The sequence below is a fragment of the Neopsephotus bourkii genome, unplaced genomic scaffold (assembly GCF_033783945.1).
Source record: "Neopsephotus bourkii isolate Nb327-2 ecotype Australia unplaced genomic scaffold, CSIRO-AGI_Nbou_v1 NB_359, whole genome shotgun sequence".
Classification (NCBI taxonomy): domain Eukaryota; kingdom Metazoa; phylum Chordata; class Aves; order Psittaciformes; family Psittacidae; genus Neopsephotus; species Neopsephotus bourkii.
Window position 1 is genome coordinate 1,591,112 of NW_026900865.1, and position 20,538 is coordinate 1,611,649.

The 20,538-nt window shown below is 44.2% G+C and overlaps 1 protein-coding gene across 1 annotated transcript in view; it reads left to right on the forward strand.

Moving 5' to 3' along the window:
* The window catches only part of PPM1H (protein phosphatase, Mg2+/Mn2+ dependent 1H), a 136,652-nt gene extending 119,233 nt beyond the window's left edge, over positions 1–17,419 (forward strand). The window contains exons 8-10 of the mRNA XM_061348531.1: positions 1,433–1,540; positions 8,851–9,002; positions 15,172–17,419. Coding sequence (XP_061204515.1) covers positions 1,433–1,540; positions 8,851–9,002; positions 15,172–15,319 — 408 coding nt within the window. The 3' untranslated portion in view covers positions 15,320–17,419. The remainder of the gene's footprint in view (positions 1–1,432; positions 1,541–8,850; positions 9,003–15,171) is intronic.
* The last annotated feature ends 3,119 nt before the right edge of the window (positions 17,420–20,538 follow it).

The following is a 20,538-nucleotide window of genomic DNA, read 5'->3' on the forward strand; positions in this document are numbered from 1 at the left end:
GTAGGCTGCAATGAGACAGTCTTAAATAATTTACTTAAAATGCTCCTGGTTTCATTGTAAAATATAACTAGTAAGGATGAAGATAGCAAAATACCTCACATTACTGAAAACAAAGCAGAAGGGTATGTAGTAGTGCTCTGAGATGCAAAACTAATTTAGGAAGGGAAGGGATGAGGGCAGGATTTGGAAAGTATAACACCCCTTAACCATATCTTCTTCAGCTGGTGTACATGAACTCAGTGTTGAATGTTTCTCATGTGTGAATGCTGATAGCTTTTCTTGAAAGGGAGAAACGAACCATTCTGTTTGGGTGTACTTTGTTACAGCTCTGTGATTAAGAACAGTGAGATCATTAGTGCTGATCCCAGCAAGCTTAGCTGGATGCAGCAATAGGATCAATACAAGGACGCAGCGGTGTCAGCTTGCCGATATTGGTATGCTCGCTGTGTTTCTAAATAGTGCTCCCCTGCTGCATTGGGTTCTTATCTCAATGCAAAAATACACACTCTTCAAAATTAGTCCAAGTTTTGAAGGTTCAGACCTGCAGCTTATCTCTGGATTTGCTTAGGTTTATAATTATTTGCAAAATGTTTCATGCACATCTTTTTAATTTACTTTCTTATTGCTTTATGGAGCCAGGGGTTAGCGAGGCAAAATAATTTTGAGTCAGTTGCTTGCTGTTATTGATGCTTTGAGCTCTCTTGTTCAGAAGCTGCTGCAGCTAAACTAGAATTTGCGGGAAGCGATACACACAGAGCATAGAGTGAGGTTCCCCATGAGGCTGCCTGCCTGCTCAGTCTTTGGAGAAGTGTTAATGAAGAAGAGCCCAGCATCTCTTGGGAGACAGCTTATGTCGTAGAGGAAGGTGCGTGGGGAAGGAAGTGGTAGACCTAAGGTAAAAGCAGACCTACCCTAGACTGGCTCTCCACAGAGTAGAGCACTGTGATCAGTGCCATTGTCACCTGTTTGTTTAGGAATTTAAGGTGGCCTTTGGCACTTTTCCTTGGTGGAGGGAATATGCAGCAGTATGACAGTAGGAAGAGGCCACATGTTTCTTAAGTGAGTAATTAGGCTCCTCATCCTTTTTATAAAACCTGTTTACTAACATTATAATTTGCTGAAGGAATGTTCTCGTAGACTGGAGTGGGATAGTGAGGCGTCTGGGATAGGTTTCCATAGTCCCAGTCTAAGATGGGTGTACACAGACTGGGATGTGGATGAATACAGAACTTTGAATAATAAGGGAGGTGGAGGTGACATGAGCATGAACATGAGCATGAACATTAGCTGTGTTAAATCTAGAGTTTCTGGAAGAGGAAAGGGAATTCACTGTAGCAGTTACGGAGTAGGAATGTTATTTCTTTCCTTAGTGGTAGACTAGATATTGATGCATGTAACAAGATTTAATCCCATTGCTTTTCTTTATTTCCAGGCTCGGGTTATGGCAACAATTGGAGTGACACGAGGACTGGGAGACCATGACCTCAAAGTCCATGACTCCAATATATATATCAAACCTTTCTTGTCCTCATCTCCTGAGGTAAAACAGCCAAGGTTCAACTATCTGATTTGTGAGAGAGAAACAAATATACTTAATACGCTTATTTCTTCTTCCCAAATTGACCATTCTAATTGTGGTCCAATCCAGGTAACATGCTGCCCTTCCCCAAGGTGGAACATGTTAGTAACATCCACACAGTAAGAACATTGTAAGCTCCACAGCTGTGTGTCCTGGCTCTTGTTGCTCCACATCCCTGGCAGAGCACTGATGCCTTCTCACTGCCTGGTCTAGGGTTATCCCATAGCCTTGCAACTCAGCGTGACAGACACCCATTTCTCCCCACCTTCATGTGCTCCAGCTCCCCTTGAGGCCTGGATCATGCTGTTTTTGCACAAGCTTATGTAAATCTGTGTTCTCCATCAAGGAACACTGGATGTCTTCCACAGTAGTGTAGTATCCTGCATTACACATAGGATACCAGAACAACTCTTGAGCAGGAAAATGCCAAGAGTAATTGAAAGAGGGCTTACTGCTTCCATTTGTCTGCCCCTTCACCTTCAGTTTTTAGTTCTTTATGGTGGTTTTATGCAAACACCAAATAATGACAGAAATAGCAGTGCGCATTCCCAAATGACGGCATAATGAGGGGATTATGCAGTATTTGTGTTAGGTGTAGTTTTAAATGCCTCCATCATTTTTACTTGCCTTGCCACAAACAATTCCAGTGTTTGACCACCGGAGACCTTGCAGTGAAGGATATCAAGCCTTCCAAAGGGATTTGAATGTATTTGTTAACAAGAAACTTGCAAACCTCGCTTTTTTTTTCCCCTCTCTAACTGCATTCCTGTCCCTACGTCAAGGAATAGATGACACATATTTTTCATAAAATATTAAGCAAGGGCAAACCATCTGATGACAGCACAAAAAGGAGGAGGCTTTGCTTCCATGTCGCAAATGCTGAGAGCTATCCGCTGTCAACTGGCTTGCTGGAGTTTTATCCATACCCGGTATTTGACCTGGAATTTATTGCTTGCTATAGAAGTGCGAGAGAATGAAAATACACAAATGATAACATACTGCTAGGAAGATTCTGGCCCTGAAGAAAAGTGGGAGATCTACTGACAGCTCCTTCGTCATGTTTCTCTGCTGTCAATGCATTACCTTCCCTCTTCCCCTTTGAATGTGTGGTATCCCTCATTTGAGACCTGCTTCTGTTCTCTGCAGCCAGGCAAGCAGCAGCTCTGCCCTCATCAGTGTTGATGGATTTGTTTAGTGCCAGCAAAATGATGCAATTCTACCTATTTATTTTTCTTTCTGGCATGCTGAGACCCAGTGTTTCTGGGTATGTAATGGCTGCAGCACAGTATCTCAGCAGTATCATCTCTGCCAATTGCTGCTGCAGTATTTGTCTGTGTGTATAAACCAAAACTTCTCATGGGCTTTTCTGATTTGTATGGAATGTGTTTGTACGTGTTCAAATTCTGGAATATGACATCCAGTTCATATGCTATCCACGTTTCAGGATCTCTTAACTGCTTTGCAAAAGGGAAGCAAAATTGGCTTTGTTTCCACGTTCCCTTCACAGCTAAATTCAGCAGAAACATACAAGGGCAGGAGGAGGAAAGGCAGAGCACCAGCCACCTCAATTTAGAGATACTGGCAAAAAAAAGCCCTGCATTTTATTAGGAAGCAACGTATGCTCCAACTTGCTTTCCATTGCACCTCCTTCTCCTAACCACCTATTCCTTCTCCTCCCAAAGAGAACCCCAATGCTTCATCTCCTTATGCTTTTCCCTGACTTGTTCTGTCCCTAGACAGTGCACCTTGCACAGAAACCGACATAAAGAAAGTCTTTGTGCTGCCATCTGGGAAGCTTGGCACTTGGAAGTAAAGGCAGTGGCATCAAGCAGCAGTCATATTTGGCCCTTGTGCAGCACTGGATTTCAAATTGTTTATATAGAGGTAGGGAAGCACAATGTGTGGTTTCCAGACCTGGAAAAGGGGAAGCACAGGAAATTAAGGCGCACAGTGAGTCGTGACAGAGGGAGGATCCAAGTCCTCTGGCTTCTTTTTCTGTGCTGTCCTCTCCCAAGTTCAGGGCAACTGGGAGAGTTTTCAGAACATTTACTTCCAGCGTGACAAAGCTCTGGTATGCCATGTCCACCAAAATTTAGCAGAAGGAAGGGTAAGCAACCCTGAGACTACATCCAGAAACAGGCATTATAAAAGTGATTTGAGAGGGGTGTGAAATGATGCTTTGATAGAATGCCAGACTACGGGAGGAGAAGTCATGTAGCCAAGACTGACAAATGTAATCAGGATTCAGTGGCTCAGCTGTTAGGAGACCAGATTTGAAGGACTTCTGCAGGTTGGTGAGCTCTAGAGAATTGAGCCGTTTGTAATGAACTGGAGTAGCACAAAGCAGGCAAGCCATGGCTGAGGCTCTCTGGCATGGAATTAAATATTTATTTTTCATAATGGAACAGTTCATTTGAAAGCTTTCAGCAGGAAATTCTGCTTTTTCGAGCTCAGCAAGAGCCACCTTTTTGCAGCTGAAAAGCAGAATTTCATCCTGAAATTTATCGAAGGGTAGCTCAGCCATTTGATGGGGTGACTTGTGGCTCTGACAGCAGCATTTGGCCCTTGCCAGTGAGGAACCCTAAGCCAGCCACCATAACAAATGATAAGAAGGTAACGAAGGAGAATCTTTCTCCTTCCGTTATGTTAGTAAAACCTTTCTGACAACTCCACAAACACGTCAAAGGAGACGGTTTCAGATTCACATCTGCCTTCTGGAGAAATCTTTAGGAATTACACCATCGAAAGGAGCAGGCAAGGCAAATAGCTAAGAACTACAGCATGATCAAAGGGAGTCAAGGTGGTTTCAAGAAGTAAACATCACACTTTAGTGGCTTGAAGTCCTTCAGGGTTAGGTCTAACAGAGAATTAAAAAAAAAAAAATCATAATAAATGCAGTAGATGGTCTTGCATGAGCACTTTGATTTCTCAGAAAACATTTGAGAAACTGTTCTGCATCACAGGTTATTAATATAAAAGATATGAAGCTGCCGACTAAGTGGAAAGTTGGCACAGTCTCCTGGAAATTGGCTAAAGGGCAGGAAACAAAGGGTGGCAGTAAAAAAGCTAAAAGGAGATTAATTGGTGAGTGCTGCAGGGAGCAGTGTTGGGACCCGCTTTTTATTATTTACATATAAATTACTTGGAGGGTGGTATTGAAAGATCTCATCGTTTGCCAGCGAAGCCGCGCTGGATAACACTGCGCATAAAAAGGGACGATACAATTAAGAAAGGGCTTAATTTATTGAAGTAGCCGAGCTGATCAATAGTGCAGGCGAGTGAATGCAGGCTGTTGTTTGGCTCGAATTCCCCCGGGGCCGGCTGCTGAGGAGCGCACCTCAGGTGGCTGCAGGCTCGTGTGTCACTCTGTTGTGAACGGTTTTCCAGCCTCAGGGACTGGCGTTGGCTGCCTCTTCAAAACAAACCTGGCAAACAAGCTCCAGCGCCTTCGCAGAGCTTCTGTGGTCCCTTTAGCATCCAAACACAGGGCTTGGCCAGTGGGTAGATCTGTTTGAAATGTAAATATAAAAGCAGCCCACCTGTTTGTTTGTTGCTTGCCCAGAGCGTTTTTCTCAGTGCTCTTGACTGCGTGGAAGTGAGCAATATGAGAAACAAATATCTGGATTGAAGAGAGGCATTATGTGACAAACTGCATAACGTGTGTTCAGAAGGATGTGTGTGACTATGAGCTCTAGCGGTGTGTATCTGCTCATAGCTATCAGCAGAGATCTGTAAGTACCGGTCATGATGAAATACAGTGTAACCCAGTGCTTATTGTTATGGATGTCTGTGCTACTGAGGTTCTGGTGCTTCTTCCTTACAGTTTCTTTACATTTTCTGGTTACTAAAGTCAAGTTTAGCTTACTTAACAGGTCTGCTGCTTTATACCAATGAAGACATCAGTGGATGGTAAAAGCATGGTGACCAAACTGGGTTCCTTTAAGGCCTGCACCAGTGATCCAGAGAGGTGTTGAAGAGTGAGAAAGTTGGCCAGGGCAGTACAGAAGGGGCTGGTAGGCTGGGGGGAGTTGCAGACCAGGCTTTGGAGACAGTATGAGAGGCAGAGGAGAGAGCACAAGTAGCCCAAAGCATTTCGGGCAGAGGTGACAAGTTCTGTGGGGCGCTGCCAGGACTGACAGAAGGAACTGTCTGGCTGCAGAAGGAGCAAGTTATAAGGGGAAGGATGTAGATTCAGGGTGGAATTGCTAGGAAATCCGTCTAGCATGCAGCACCAGTTAAGGAAACCTCTGTACTGCCAGCCAGTGTCTGGTCAACCATCATCTGCACTAGCAGGGCTATGCAATACTGTTTTGCAGTGTGTACAGCTTTGTGCAAACTTACGTGACTAACAGAATGTCATTTAAACCTCCCTGTTGTTTAGTGTCCTGAAATACAGGCATAGAAGGAGGCCTTTTCTGTACAGCATCTGTGGAGAATGCTGTGGGGTATTGCACAAGGTGGGGATGCATGGAGTGGATGCTCAGTGAGCCTTGCTTGTCTCAGCATCTGTTACACATGCCTTGGTGGTGCTGCCCAGCCTGTGTGCCTCTGCTGTCACACTGCTCCGTGTCCAGCTGAAGGCACATGTTGCTGACTGCAAGAGACCCTCATTGACCCAACTAAGAGCTAGAGCAAAGCTGCTAGCAGAAAAAGTGAAGGGTTAGGAGCTGGCTTGTGTCTGTGCCTGGGCAAGGTGCTCTGTGTGCATAACCTGAACAATAGACTGGGCAGCTCTAAACTAACTCATCAGCCACATACTGAGGGCACCTATGACTGCATTCTAGACATCTGAGTAAAGATAGAAAGAAAAAAGCTGTTATTATGTGGATGTGGCTGTCCTAATGTGTTGCTGCTGTGGTAACTGGAAGGCAGAAAAAGCTGCATTTCAGTGAACGTTCTGTTGTATACCCAACTGGTCCTTGTATACAAGAATCTTACCTGAAGGTATCCCTGACTTGCCTCCTGCAACCTTGGCCCTTTCTTTTCCTTAGTCTGGGAGCCAGCTTAGCATTGCTTACTGGTCACCCCACTGCCCTTCTCTGCACCTCTTCTGATGTTTTGTTCCTTCAAATGGCACCCCTTTCTGGAGATGCTCACAAAGCTTTTGCTCTTAGGACATAATTACCTTGTTCCCAGATTATCCATAAAATCAGTGGTTGCATTTTCTTTTTCCTTTTCCCCAAAAACTAAACATGATCTTGGTAAAATGATCTGTCCTTGGTCTTGCTGTAGCATTTTGACGTGTGGGTTGGCTGCAGGTAGTTTTGACAAGTTTCTTACCTGCCCAAGTAGCATTTCCCAGTCAGACAAGATTGTTCATTTCAGGAGGATTCAAAACAGTGATGCGTGGTCTTGGTTTCCTGCCTTCTCCCCCACCAATGCTGCAAAAAAGGCTCTTATGTAAAGTGTACTTTGCCTGGGTGGGAAAGCTGTGGTAGATGTGTTTTTCCTAGCACTGACATTCCAAGCTTGGTCATCCCTACTAGGGGTTTGCTGCTGAGTGCATCCCTGAGCATTAACCCCAATGCTCTCTCAAATATTTACCTGTACCCAAGAGATCTGACCACAACATGTCCTGCTTATTGATGGCTGTGTTGGGCAGCTTACCCCTACAGTGAGTTCCAAGTTGAAAGCCTGGGCTGTTAGAAGCTGAACTAAATTCTGGGAGATGGGGACTCTGACAGCTACTGGTTTCTGTGCAGTGGGCTTGAGATGGGGGCTCTGCTGCAGATAGGCATGTTTTCTGTAGCAGTATTCCCACTCAGTCTGAATAAGGAGATACGCTTTAATGAAGAGAGTATCTTGCCTTGACTTTAATCCTCTCCCAAGTCCTTATTCATCTGCTACCTTAGATAATGAAGTGAAGGTTACATTTTACAAATGACCTTCTTGTGCTTTTGAGTAAAAGGCGAACAAGTAAGGATTAGCAGTCAGGTCTAGGTGATTCCTTTTTTTTTCCTCTGGTACTGGTTGCAGTCCCATAAAATCATAATTACATTAAAAGGTCCAAGCATTTTATGTGCATTGCCTGCTCCATGGCTCCTAAGGGAAAATGCACCATGAGGGAGAATAAAACAGCTCATATTTTCTATTTATGCCAAGTGCTTGTCCTGACGAATTTCCCAACTGCCGCTGCTGTTAGTGGGGCCCGAGGCTGGAGCAGGGTGCGTGACGAGGTGCACCGTTTCCAAACTTCAGTACAGATGATCGTTTCCTCCTGTCTGCCTTGCCAAGGTTGTCACACTTCTTCTTTCAGACTGCGGTCGTTGCTGTGGTAATTGAAGTGCTCGGTGAGTGCTTTGTAACAGCTCCCCATCGCAAGCTGGGAATTGCAGGCGGTTTGTCAGCTGGAGTACAGCGTGTGCTGCGAGGAGAACTTACACTGAACTAAAGGCTCAGTGCTCATTTAGAACTCTTGCCATGGCCTTTGCTCTTATTCTGTCTCAGCTGACGGCCTCCCAGCATCCCCGTGTCTGCCCCCTCCACTCCTGGCTTTCCCCAGCCTCATCAGGAAGAGGACAGTGGAAGCTGTGCCAAAGTGAGGGAGTTACAGAGATGCCAGCAGCACCTTACTGGCTGCAGACCAATAAGGTGAAGCCAGCGGGGACTTTAACAGTGTGAATAAGCCCAGGGGGTCGCTTGTGTGCAGATCTTGAATCAGCCCTCTGATTCAGACTCCTTACAGATACACATAACTGAGCAATTTCTCTCCATTTCATGGAACTGCTCACTTGCTCGGGCGTAAAGCTTGAGTGCAGCAGCTGCCTCAGGTCTAGAAAAGTAAATGCGATGCTGTCTGCCACACAGGCATTTCCAAACATGCAATTTATCTGACAGAGGTAAATGGGTCTGGACAAATAGTGAAAACAATTATTTGTGAATATTTTATTAGAAAATATCAAAAATTCATCAGATAAATTATTCAGCTTCCATATGACTAGCCCTGCCAATGATAGGGAAAAGCCTCACATGCTGAAACCAGGCTGCTGAGTGGGGGAGGCTTCAAGTGCCACTGGCAACAGGCAGCATGGTGCTTTGCAGCCTAGCTTAGGAACACTTGCATCCATCCCAGATGGGTCAGCACTGGAGCCAAGGCAGGAGGGGTTGCTGTCTCAAGGTCTAAACTGGGGACAGCCCCCAGCAGTGCTGTGGGAGAGGTATTTCAGTGCCCAGACTGAACCTGGTAACTCACAACCAAACTCAGCCATGTTTTACAAACAGGTCTGACAGACTCCTTCTTCACGGTTGTCTCTTGGTTTTTTTCGTTTTAGGTGAGAGTCTATGACCTCATGCAGTATGAACATGGGCCAGATGATGTTCTGATCCTAGCTACTGATGGACTCTGGGATGTGCTGTTAAATGAAGAAGTGGCAGAAGCTGTCACTAACTTTCTACCAAACTGTGACCCTGACGATCCCCACAGGTTCGTGCTCATCTCTGATTTTCTGTCTATGCTGCAAGAAGAGTGCTTTCTGGTAACGTATTTTTGTATAAAGTATGATATGAATAGCAGTCAGTAAACATGCAACACTTACAAAAAGACATTTGCTGGACGGAGCCCCTACAGCAAATGTGGAGGTTTGGGGGGGTGAGTGGTCTGAGTTATAACTCAGAATTGACGGCTTTCAAAGGAGTACTTGTGGGATCACAGTATCTTGGCTTGGGATCCATTTTCTTTGCTATACGAGGTTCTGTGGAAACTGTCAAGGCTGCAGTCTTACAAGAACTGTGCAGCACATCTCTGTCTCCAGCAGTTACAGGTTTCTGCTCAACTCTTCCCTGGATAGTCCCTTAACACTAAAGATTATAGGTCATAGGCATCTCTCTCTCTCACACTGTATACATATGTGTGTATGTATAAATACTACATGGACCACTTATTCCTGGTCATGCTGCAGCCTTTAAATCCCCCTTCAGTAGGATTTAAATCCACTTCAGTGCAACCAGCTGAGGACAGGTGTGGTGACAAGATAGATGGGAAGTCCAACTCTGTTTCATTTAGTTGGATTCATTTCACAATTTTGACCTACCTCGTCCTCTTTATTTCCCTGTCTTTACCTCCTCTTACTTGATCAGTTCCTGTCTTTAAAGCATACCATCAAGCAAACAAACAGGTTTCCAAACAACTGGCTACAGCACTGTCTGCCTTGAGTGAGTCTATCTGCTGCTGAGTTTAGTGTCGCCATGAATTAAAGCATTATGCTAGAGATCAGAAGTCTCTCACTTGTAAAAGAGAAGACTGTGAAAGTGGAAAGAGCTTTATTCTTCCCTAGGGACTGTTCAGGAAGAGAAGTGTGTGTCGCTGCTGAATTCAAGCCTGGCCATCGTTGTCTTCTGCTCTCGCTCTGGGTTAAGAGTAGGGAAAAGAGCTCTAATGCATCCCCAGTTGGCCTGCATGAAATGGAGTTTCAGAAAGAAGCTCTGTGATATCTCAGCAGCCCAGTGAAAACACACAGCATGGTGTGAGAGCTCAAGCTACAGTTGTTTAGATGTAGCAACTCATGAGAACTTGGGAAAACCCATCTCAAAATGCTTTGTGTTTCTCATATTTCTAAGTCGTCATCTTCACAGACTCAGCCCTGTTCTCCATCAGCAAACAAGGAAGATAACTGGGTATGGACATCCTGACAACCACTTGGGTTTTAAAGTGAGAACAGTAACTCACAAGCAGTATTTTCTTGCCCTGACACTTTGAAATGCAAAAGAGGTTTTGCTGCAAGCTCTCAATTGTCAAGAGAATGAATTAGTATGAAGCTGAAACTCTAGCTTCCCTACATCCCTGCACTGTAGAATCATAGAATAGTTAGGGTTGGAAAGGACCTCAAGATCATCTAGTTCTAACCCCCCTGACATGGGCAAAGAGAAGAGGTGGTATGAATGACAGCCAGGGCTGTGTCTACTTCAGGAAGACATGGAAGTGTCTCTACCCTCTCTCTGGGAGGGGATCAGGCAGGATTAGTGGGCCTCACTTCCAAGGGATCTAGCACTGTGATATGCAGATGTACCATTAATTTAAGGTAGGAGTAGATGTACTGGGCTATGCTCTAGCACTGTTCAGAGGGTGGCAGGGGGCTTTTGCTCTCATCTCTGCACCCCTGAGTCTCCTCTTGCAAAGGCACCTGAGAGGATGTAATACCTCTGCCCTGCTCTGCCTCCATTCTTACCTAGTAATTGGGAAAGGCTGGTTCTTCCTACCGTCCTCGCTGCTCCTGGCTGTGTATATTGTCTGGGTATCTAGTGTCCGTCTTGTTGCTTTCGGTCTTCCCAAAGCTGGTAATAGCCGCCACACCTGCTGCAGTAGGAATGGGAATTCTTTGATCTTTTTGACTTGTTAGGTGAGTAATTTTCCATCCATTATAAAACACTCATATAAATCAGAGACGCTAAAGGAAAAAGAGATTTTCGTTGTTCCATTTAGATTTGTTTGTTCTGATTTAGCCCATGTAATTGTGGGGGATTAGTCCCTGTTTGTGCCAGCGTGAGTATAACACACTCCAGAACTGGGTGGGCCTGCTGTAATATGAGTTAGAACAAACACATTTATTGGTGTTTGACCTACTGGTCTATGAATGGACATCTGAATTAAAACTTAATTTGTTCTTTTAAGTAACTTTGTGCCAGGTCATTTAGAGGCTTACGAATAGTGGTGCCAAGATATTTCTCATGCCAGCTTGCAGAAGGTAATTAGAGCAGTCCCTCATATAGTTTGCAATGATATTTATGGAAATTACCTTTGTGGAATTGCTCTTGCTGCTTGGTTGTAAAGAATATTTAAAGGGTTTAAAGTACTGTGTGAGAGGTTTTATGTAATTACTTCACAGTGGTCCAAATGAGGTATAACTAATGAATTTACAATAGCATAGCAGCTCAGACTGTGGAGCTGCATTCATTCCTCTCACTAGTCAGTGCCAGGAAAATCTTGTTTGCTGTATTATCAGTGTTATGTTTAAAGGAAATGTTATCCCAGAAACTGTCAGGTTCTGTGACGGGTGTAGTGACATAGTCTGTGGTGAGGTGATCGGCTGAAAATGTGAAATCTCTAGGGATGTAGAAAGCTTGTCAGAATGTAAGAGACTTGCCCCCTGGGTTTGGTAACGCTGTGGTGTTCAGGAGAACCTACCTGTGAAGCAGACTCTGGATCTGCCTGACCCAGTAGCCTACTTACTCCCTGACAGCAGCATATTTAGAAAGAAGCCAAAGCTGGAGAGGAAGATTTTAGAGCTGCAGAGTACTTACCTCTTATGTAATTAGCTCTTTGTGGGAACAATAGCTCTCCCATTTGAATTAGAAGTCATTTTATAACCTGATGGGTAAGAGCTTACAGCCTTGGCCATGCTCTTGGGATTCTCTCCTGTTGCTATTTACTGTCATAACTGTGTTTTTTTACACACAGAAAAATGTCTTTGACTCTTGTCAAACATAGCATTTGCCTGGACATTTCAAAGTACAGGGAGAGGAAAGTCCTGGAGTGTCTTCATCCAGCCACACAGACAGAGCCTCAGGGGATTTGGGCAGCGGGTGATGGGCACAGACTTGATTAGACAACAGTTCTGCAATAGCTGTGATGGAGGGAAGAAACAGGGCTGGAGCTGGATTTCTCAGGCAGCTCATCTCTATGAGTTTTCTGGCAGACAAGAGAATGAAGGGGACCTTGCGTGAAGAGCAGGTGTAGCAACACGCCGCTGCTCGCCATACATCATCCTTCTGAAGAGGTGGGAAGAATGAGAAGCATGACTTTTGCCCACTTCCTTCAGCTGCAGTTCCGTAGGTTTGCAGACTGACATTGGGAACCTCTTTCTTATCCTCCCTCCTGTCCTTTCTCATCCCCTCTCACACTCTCTCACACAAGCCAGAGAGATTTATGAGGATGCTGGGGAGTTGCTCCACCTCTGCTGGATGTGAGAAGATAAGAAGCTGCTCAGACAGCACATTTCCCCCACTGTCACCATTTCTCCTGCAGTACTTTCACTGATCAATACTGAAAGCTTCAGCAGAAGAACACACAAAAAAAAAATGCATATATATTTATTCTTAAAACACAAAAGCTGTAACCCAGAGAGGCTGTTCATTAGGAGGAAGTTAATACTTTACTTCAGCAGTTCTCTAATGCTGTGTCAACAGCTGAATCCCAAGTTCACAGACAGCACTGGAGAATAAAACATTCAGTAATGGACTGCTGCTGCTATTCATCTCCAGGTGCAAGAGACCCTCTCTCCTCTAGTGCCAAGGTGAACAGCATCACTTCAGTTCAGCTTTACACAAGGAGATAAGTTACCTTGCTCCTGTCTTTACCTGTTCCTTTTCCTTGCTTGGATGTGCTGGGTTTCCTGCGTATTTCACAGACTGTCTGTGAGAGAATTTCTGGTGTATTTAAATTCCCTTGTTTTTATCTTGTCCTCTCCAAACATTAAGCAGCAAAAGCTTTACACAATCAAGAGCAATATTCATTCCTTTGTACTCTTTAGATGCGAGGAGCCCTTGTTAATTAGAAAAAGGAGGAAGGCAAAGTTTTCTCACAGAATGATGGGTGTTTTCTTCTCTTAAATTCTGACAATAGCTGAGAAATCCTTGGAAAAGATGCTCTAGCCAAAATTCACACAACATCAGACATGCTGTGAATAAATATCCCAGTTTCTTGCTTTCCACGTGGAGTCCTTTTGTTCCTTAGCCCTGCATCTCATTTGGGGATTTGGGAACTGGGGAGTGCAAGTATGTATGTTTGGGTTTTATTCCCCTTAGAAAATATGATTTCATGTTGCATTAAGACAGTGCATGCAGAGCCGCTTGTCACATCCTGCTGTTAGAGCTCAAGGTCCTCGGTACAGACTTCTCTTGGAGCGTGCAGACAGTGTGCATGTGGGTATGGAGGCTTGTGTGTTACAGTTCATGCCTTGGGCCCTTCTCTTATTGCTAAAAGTAAATCTTCTGTCAAAACTAGTGAGGGCTGGAAATTTTATTACTCAGTACCATAAGGAGCAGGGGGTGCATTGCTTCTGTACAACATTACTTGGATTTAACATCAGACCTTTCAAGTATGTTGGTCCATTTGCATTGAAGAAATCTCTCTAGCGGCGCAAATAATTCTATTTCTGGTTCAAAGGACTCATTTTAAGGCACTAAATGATAGCAGCAGAACATAATTGGGTTTTTTTTTCCTTTTGTTATGCCCAGAGAGTGATTGAAGTATCTACTAATAAAAACTACCATTTGATAATGCAATTTTGGGGTTGGAACAATCCTTGATCCTCAATAAACTCTTCCTTCCAGCTTCTGAGCAATGGAGAAACTGTCCTTCCTTGTTCCTCAGATGGGATCTGGGCAGATCATCTTTAGTCAAGGATCCTTTTCTAGAAAACGAGGTCTTGAAACGTGAACCTTTCTTGTCCTTCCTGATTTCTGGGAACTTCGGAGGTGTGTTTTGCCTCTGGAGGCCTACATCGTCAGGTTGTTACATATATAATGCTTTAAATAAAGCACAGGCAGGCACAGCAGTGAACTGTTTGAGTTTTTCTTGTCCGTTTTCTAACTGTTCAGTCAGTTTTTAATTATCAAATCGTAGAAAATCTCGTCTCCATCCAGCCACATTCCAAACGTCCCAGCCAGGTGCTGGGCTGACAAAGAAAACCGTGTGACAGTAGCTGTTCACCCATAACCAGATCTCTTTCAGAGGAAGCTTCTTAGTACACAGATGTCTTGATCTAGGGGCAGCAGGTAAAATGATAAGGGAGAACTTGTCAGAGCACATGACAAAGCACCGTCTGTGCACCACCTTTTGGACTCTGACACGCTTCTGCCGCCAAGCAGAATCTGTTCTTTTTTTCAGGATAGAGGATAACTCCCATAGAACCAGCAGCGCTCAGCCCAGCACAGACTGGGAGTTCTGAAGCAACGTGGAACTTTGTGTTTCACTAAATTCAGCACGTGACAATTCACTTTCACACGATTTTCATTGAGCTCATAAATGTGAAAGAGCTGTGGGTCTCTGTTAAATCCGGCTGTATTAACTGTAAGTTTACTTTTCCAGTTTCAGAATAGGAGAGATTTAAAAATCATTCCCATGGTCAAGGAAAATAGACAAGTTAGCCTGCTTGGTTTAAAGTGTCATTTGGGTTTTATTTTTAGTGCTCTATTACCTGCTTTCAAATGGCTTTGTTAGAGCTTGTCTCTAAAATAGGTGAGCTGTGTTTACCTTCAGGTGTGTCAGTTAACAAGGGTGTAGTTCCTAACAGCAGATAGTGTTATTTGCTGTTAGTGGGGTCCTCAGTTTTTCAGACTACTCCTAGAAAGCCAATTTATTAATGCAAATGTGCTTAATATTTTTGCTGAAAACTGCTGAAGCCAGGTACCCAAATGACCCCTGAGTTTTGATTGAGTGGTGCCTGTCAGATACCTTTAGATTCTGATGCAGGAGCTGTTGCTGAACGGGAAGGGGTTGCCTTGTGGGCATGCTGTGGTTTGCATTTCTCCTGCCTGTTTCTAAAACCCAGGGAAACTTGTCCTGGTAGGTCACAACAGTGAATGTGACAGGCTGTACAAACCCACTTTCCTCACGAAGAGGAGCACTCCCTGGCTGTATTCTGCCTTCTCCACAGGTACACGCTGGCGGCGCAGGACCTGGTGATGCGAGCCAGGGGAGTGCTGAAGGACCGAGGCTGGAGAATATCCAACGACAGGCTGGGCTCTGGAGATGACATCTCTGTCTACGTCATCCCCTTAATACACGGGAACAAGCAGTCATGAAAGTAGCATCAAGAGCGGTTATAGGATGAGGATCTTTCTGGAAAGGGCCTGTAAGAGACAATATGATTTTGGTGATCTGACCGGGACACTTCCAATTGATGTAATCTATTCAGAACTAATGCTGGAGGGGTATTTTTCTGCCCAAAACGTAGGGCTCTGCACATATACTGTATATGATAAAGATAACCCTTAAGATTACAATTTCCCTATAGAAATGGTTTTGGTGCTTAACAGGAATGGGATTTAAATGCTGCTAGCATATTACGGATTCTGTTATCCCTCCAGGTGGGGAATTTACTTTTTTTCTGTTTACCATGTAGCTTGGAAGAGCCATTTCAGTTGTGAAAGTAGAAGTGGGCATCAGAAGCCAAGGAGGCTCCTGAAATCCATCCCCAAATATTCAGAGGGTGACTTGGGTCACATCTCATTTAAAATACCTATATATACGTGTATGAGACTCAAGAGTTTTCTTCTTTCAAAAAGTTGCATTCATGACTTAGCTATGGACAACTTCAAACTTGTGTAATCCTTCGAACCTCCATTTTCCTCTCCCGTCTCTTCTTCAGTAGACTATACTCTATTTTAGTAGGAAAACTGAAGTTGTTTTCAGTGTGACTATGCCTGTTTACTGCAGCTAAAACAACAGCCACCTGCAAAATTGTCCAGGAGAAATAGGTCACAGGCCTGTATGGCAAGATTTATTCTGGTGTGAAGAGTTATTTGTCAGGATTCCCTGTCGTGTGTATACCATGATTATACAGAGCACGCAAACTCAGCTTTATGTGATGTTTACCTGGAGGCCGTGGTTTCTTTGGGATCAGAGGCTTGCATTCATTGAATGGTTCTGCCTGCTTTATCCTGTTGGAAGAATCCCTGACCATACAGCTTTTGCCATCGGTTGGGATTCATAAATTTATTTGGGCTCCTGAGTGTGTTTTTTAGTTGGATTCCTACTTCAAGTGGTGGTATTGTTGTCGTTACCAGTTTGGATTCCCAGATAGCGATCTGTTTAAAAGTCATTTCATGTCTTCCTGCGTCACTTATTGCTCACTATACATTTGCCTGCTTGACTTAGTGGTCAGAAAGCTTGTAACTTTCTGTCATCTTGGTACTGAGGACTGTAGTCAAGGATCAAAAGATCCTTGTGATAGATACAAGCCCTTGGTTAGCTTCAGCAGCTTTTTTCCTAGCAGTGATGAATCAATTTAAACAAAACCTGAGTAAAATATTATCAGAGTGAAAGCAGCAGTCCAAGAGAGAAAAAAGAGCATAAATCTGCAGCTTAACCTGGCTGCTGGTTCGTCAAGCCGGTGCTTCATTGGCAAGAGTTGAAGAGAAAACAAAATCAGAATGTTCTATCATAGGCAGTTACATCAGCTGAGGAGCCAAGGTCAACCATGTGCCCCCAGCTTTTGGAGCTGCTTATTTAGTTTGCTTCTTCAATAGCCAAAAGACAGGAAACTGGCATAATTGTAGGGCACTGACTAGGCAGCTCACAGGTGATGCCTCCTTTCCAAAGGAGGAGGAGGAGGAGGATGCTGTGCCCTTTGCAGACTTTCTCCTTAACAGGTGTGACCTGGAGCTCACCAGTTTTGTCACTTAGGATGTGCCGTGTAAGCACCCCATAGCGCATAGCTGCCCAGATGCTTTATTTGTTTGCATCCGGAAGTACATGTGCAACAGTCTCGGTGCATTTAAACTACCCTTACTCTAAATCTCTACACCCAGTAGGAGTTTCAGGCTGAAAGCAGGCAATGCAGAGGGTGTAATGGCTCAAATGTGCAGCAAACTGCACCATTTTAGCCTGAGAACTCTTCCATGCATTCCCCAGTGCCTGCATGTGATAAAGCTATGCAGAACATGGATGTTTTGTATTCTAGAGCTTCAGCATAAGTCAGTGGCATATCTGATTATGTGTTGTCACGCTTTATCTATTCTTTCCTTATTTTATTTTCCCCTTATTTTTCTGTGTGCAGCTGGGTGAAAAGAGAGGTTTGGAGTCTAGAATATTTTCACATGGCCCCTTATGTTTTAAGGTTTAAGCAAGAGATCTTCTCTTGTGCTTTTTTTGGCCTAATAAACTTGTAAACATGCTTTTCATGCTCTGTGTAACTCCTGTTGTCTCTTCACAAATGCAGTTGTGTAGTCCTCTAGCAATTCAGTTGCTCTTCCACAGAGAAACTAATGCCGGCAATTCCAGCAGAGTCATCTGAACAGCAAGGAAGCTGGTGCTTGCTGGCACCAGCTAGAAGCCCGAGTCAAATATTTCAGTGCTCACACATGGTTAGTCTTCATCATTTGGTAACATGGTTGTCAACACACACGCCAGTCATTATAAAAGCACTGAGTACAATGTGGTGGCAATATATTTCCAGTGTAGGGTTTGCCAGAATTTAAAAGTGAAACTTAAAGGCAACGGAAAAAGCACCTTCTTGTTCAGGGGTGTTTTTAAACGTACCTCTGGGCAGACGGGTTAGCAGAGTGCATGACTTTGGTGGGAGCAAACTGGCTGGTGACTTCTCAAAGCAAAACCTCATGGGCGCTGCTCTGGTTTTGTGAACCAGCCTCCACTAAGTTTGCTGTTCATTTGAGGTATTGCCATCAGTCAGCCTGCTCCTCTGCAACTGGACCCAGGTTGAGTTATGTTAGCTTTCAGGCCTCTCCTGGAAAGGGCAGAAGTACAGTATCAGCACTTGACATCAATTAGCATCAATTAATAAATTCTGCGAACTTGATAATAAAAGTTTCCTACTCAGATGTATGTGACTGAAACTATGCTGTGATGCTTTTTGTTTTGCTTTTTTATAAGGTATCTGTTACATGTTTACATGCTTTCCTCATTAGAGCATCTCTGGTATGCTGTGGTAGCACTTGGGCTTTCACTTCTATCTGCTTTCAGTAGGAGCTTCTTACGTGCCTGCACTGTGTCTGTGCTCTGCTTCAAGGTGTGACATAAATACATATACACACCAAAGCCTCGTGTAAATAGGAGGTAGGAGCCATTTATTGAGGAGGTATTGTGAGAAGCAAGAATAATTAAAAGCATTTCCAGTTCTCTTCACAGGTTGAATTAGGTGGGGAGTCACAGCATTAGAAGCCACTGGTGGCAGGGAGCATCCGCACCGCACAGTGCTGTGTTCAGACCTGCAGCTGCTCTAAGGGCTCAGTAGAGCTCCTGAGCTTGGAGCAGACAACCTGCTGCCTCAAATGGGAGCAAGTTAGTCACCAAGTCCAAATTTTAGATCCTGGGCACATCATCTTAGTTACTGCCTGCTGCTGGCAGCAGTATGGGGTTTTGCCAGGTTCATGTCTGAAACTGTTGAAGCCTTAGCAGCAAGGAACCGCAGTACTGAGTGACATCAGTATTCATACTGCTATTGCACAGTGCTGTGTCCTTGCCTGTGCACAAGCACCGCTTAGAAAGTCAGGCAAGGTCTCTGACGATGGCAAGGGAAGGAGGTGTAATGCTGTTTAGTTCAGGTGAGCCGACAGTGCAATGTAACTCTGCCTTCTGGTGCCTAGGCCACTCCAATTCCTAGAAACTCAAACCCAAGAAGCTTCTAGCATTCTCCTGTTGCAGAAGGTAATAGACCCATTTTGGACGTGCGGTACAGCCTAAAATGTTCTTGGTTTAATTTGATGAAGAAGGTAGGTAGAAATCTTGTTTACACCTGAAGTGTAAAGGGCACACAACCCCCTGTTGGTACAGCAAGGCAATGCTGCTTCCTTCAGCAATACAATAGCCACTTGTCCGAGAGGGCTGAAGCTCAGTGGCCTTGTGCTGGAGAGAGAGGGAACCCAGCAGGGCAACAAGCTGAAGGAAGAGTGGTCAGAGTCTGCTGTTTGCAGTGAAGTTCCATGTTAAAGTTACTTCCATGTTCAACCCGGACAAGATGTCTGTGAGGGGTACCACTGACTCTGCCCCCAGGCTATTTTTGAAGAGCTGCACTTGTTTGGGCAGATTTGGGCATTGAACTTTTGCTGGGTTTGTAACAAACACTACATCCTCCTACCAGATCCACTGCTGTTTCTTCCTGCCTTGGTGTTTGGCGTTTATTTTACATTTTATGTACAAATACCTTCAACATATTTTGTATCAAACATGAACTACAAGCTGTGTGGAATTGTTCCTCGCTGACATTTTTGGTGTGTGAATAGTTTTCCTCCATGTGTCTTAGATGAAGATACAGTGATGTGGCTGCCATAGAGAGAGTGGCCAAATGATTCTGTAACTGCGCTGCTGTATTTCTACCTGTGATGTACTTGAAGGAGGATGCCCTTGTCCACCTCCACCCTCATTCTTTTTTCTTTCTCTCTTTCTTTCCCTTTTTATTCTTTGACCATTGCTGCTGGTGTCCTTTCATAGTGTCTTCTTTGGGGTTTTTTGTTAATAGCTGCCACCTTTTTCCTTCTTCCATTGGACAAGTTGTCTTGCTTTGAGATCTGTACAACTGTGTAGGTTTTACATGTGCTGAAGAACGGAGGAGCTGCTGGAGGAAGATGTTTTGGACCAATGTACTTCTGCTTTGTGACTGTGAAATGTTAATCTTTTTGTAACCTAAGAACAAACCAATGTTTGGTAAAGGGATATATTTTGTGTTTTTTGAAACTTTTCAGTGCAATGAACAAAAGAGGAGGAGGAGGAGGAAGTGTATGCGCAAAGTTTTAAAATAAAATTTTAAATTATATATTATATATACTCATCTATACCTGTGATCATTCTGCCTTTGTCCTGAGGAGTACCCATGTCTCTTTTTGTGTGTTGCTAATTGTGTGATATGGACAAGTAGCCCACTCTGCTTTAGCGGGGAATGGACGATTCACTGACAAAAGGTCCCACTCTAATGAAGTAAATCCCTATGAGGTGCATTAGCATACGGGCTGCTCTGGAAGATTTTGGCTGTAGGATGACTGAGGGAGCTGTGTACTGCCATCAGATTGTGATCCATTGCTCAGGCAATGTTGCTCAGCTGCCATGTTGTGACTCAGTGGAGAGCTATGCAACGTGATCGGCTATCAGCTCTCCTGACGTGAGGCACTGGGTGCAGTTTCTGAAATAACACACACCATAGTTGAAATAAGTTTTCCCTCATCCCCAGTTCCTTGGGAATCACTGTCTCAAATTCTGCTCTAGTTTATGGTAGAGCAAAGACCAAGGGTGAATTAATGGATTCCACTGAAGCAAGCTGCCATGCTTATATAGTAATCAGAGATGACGG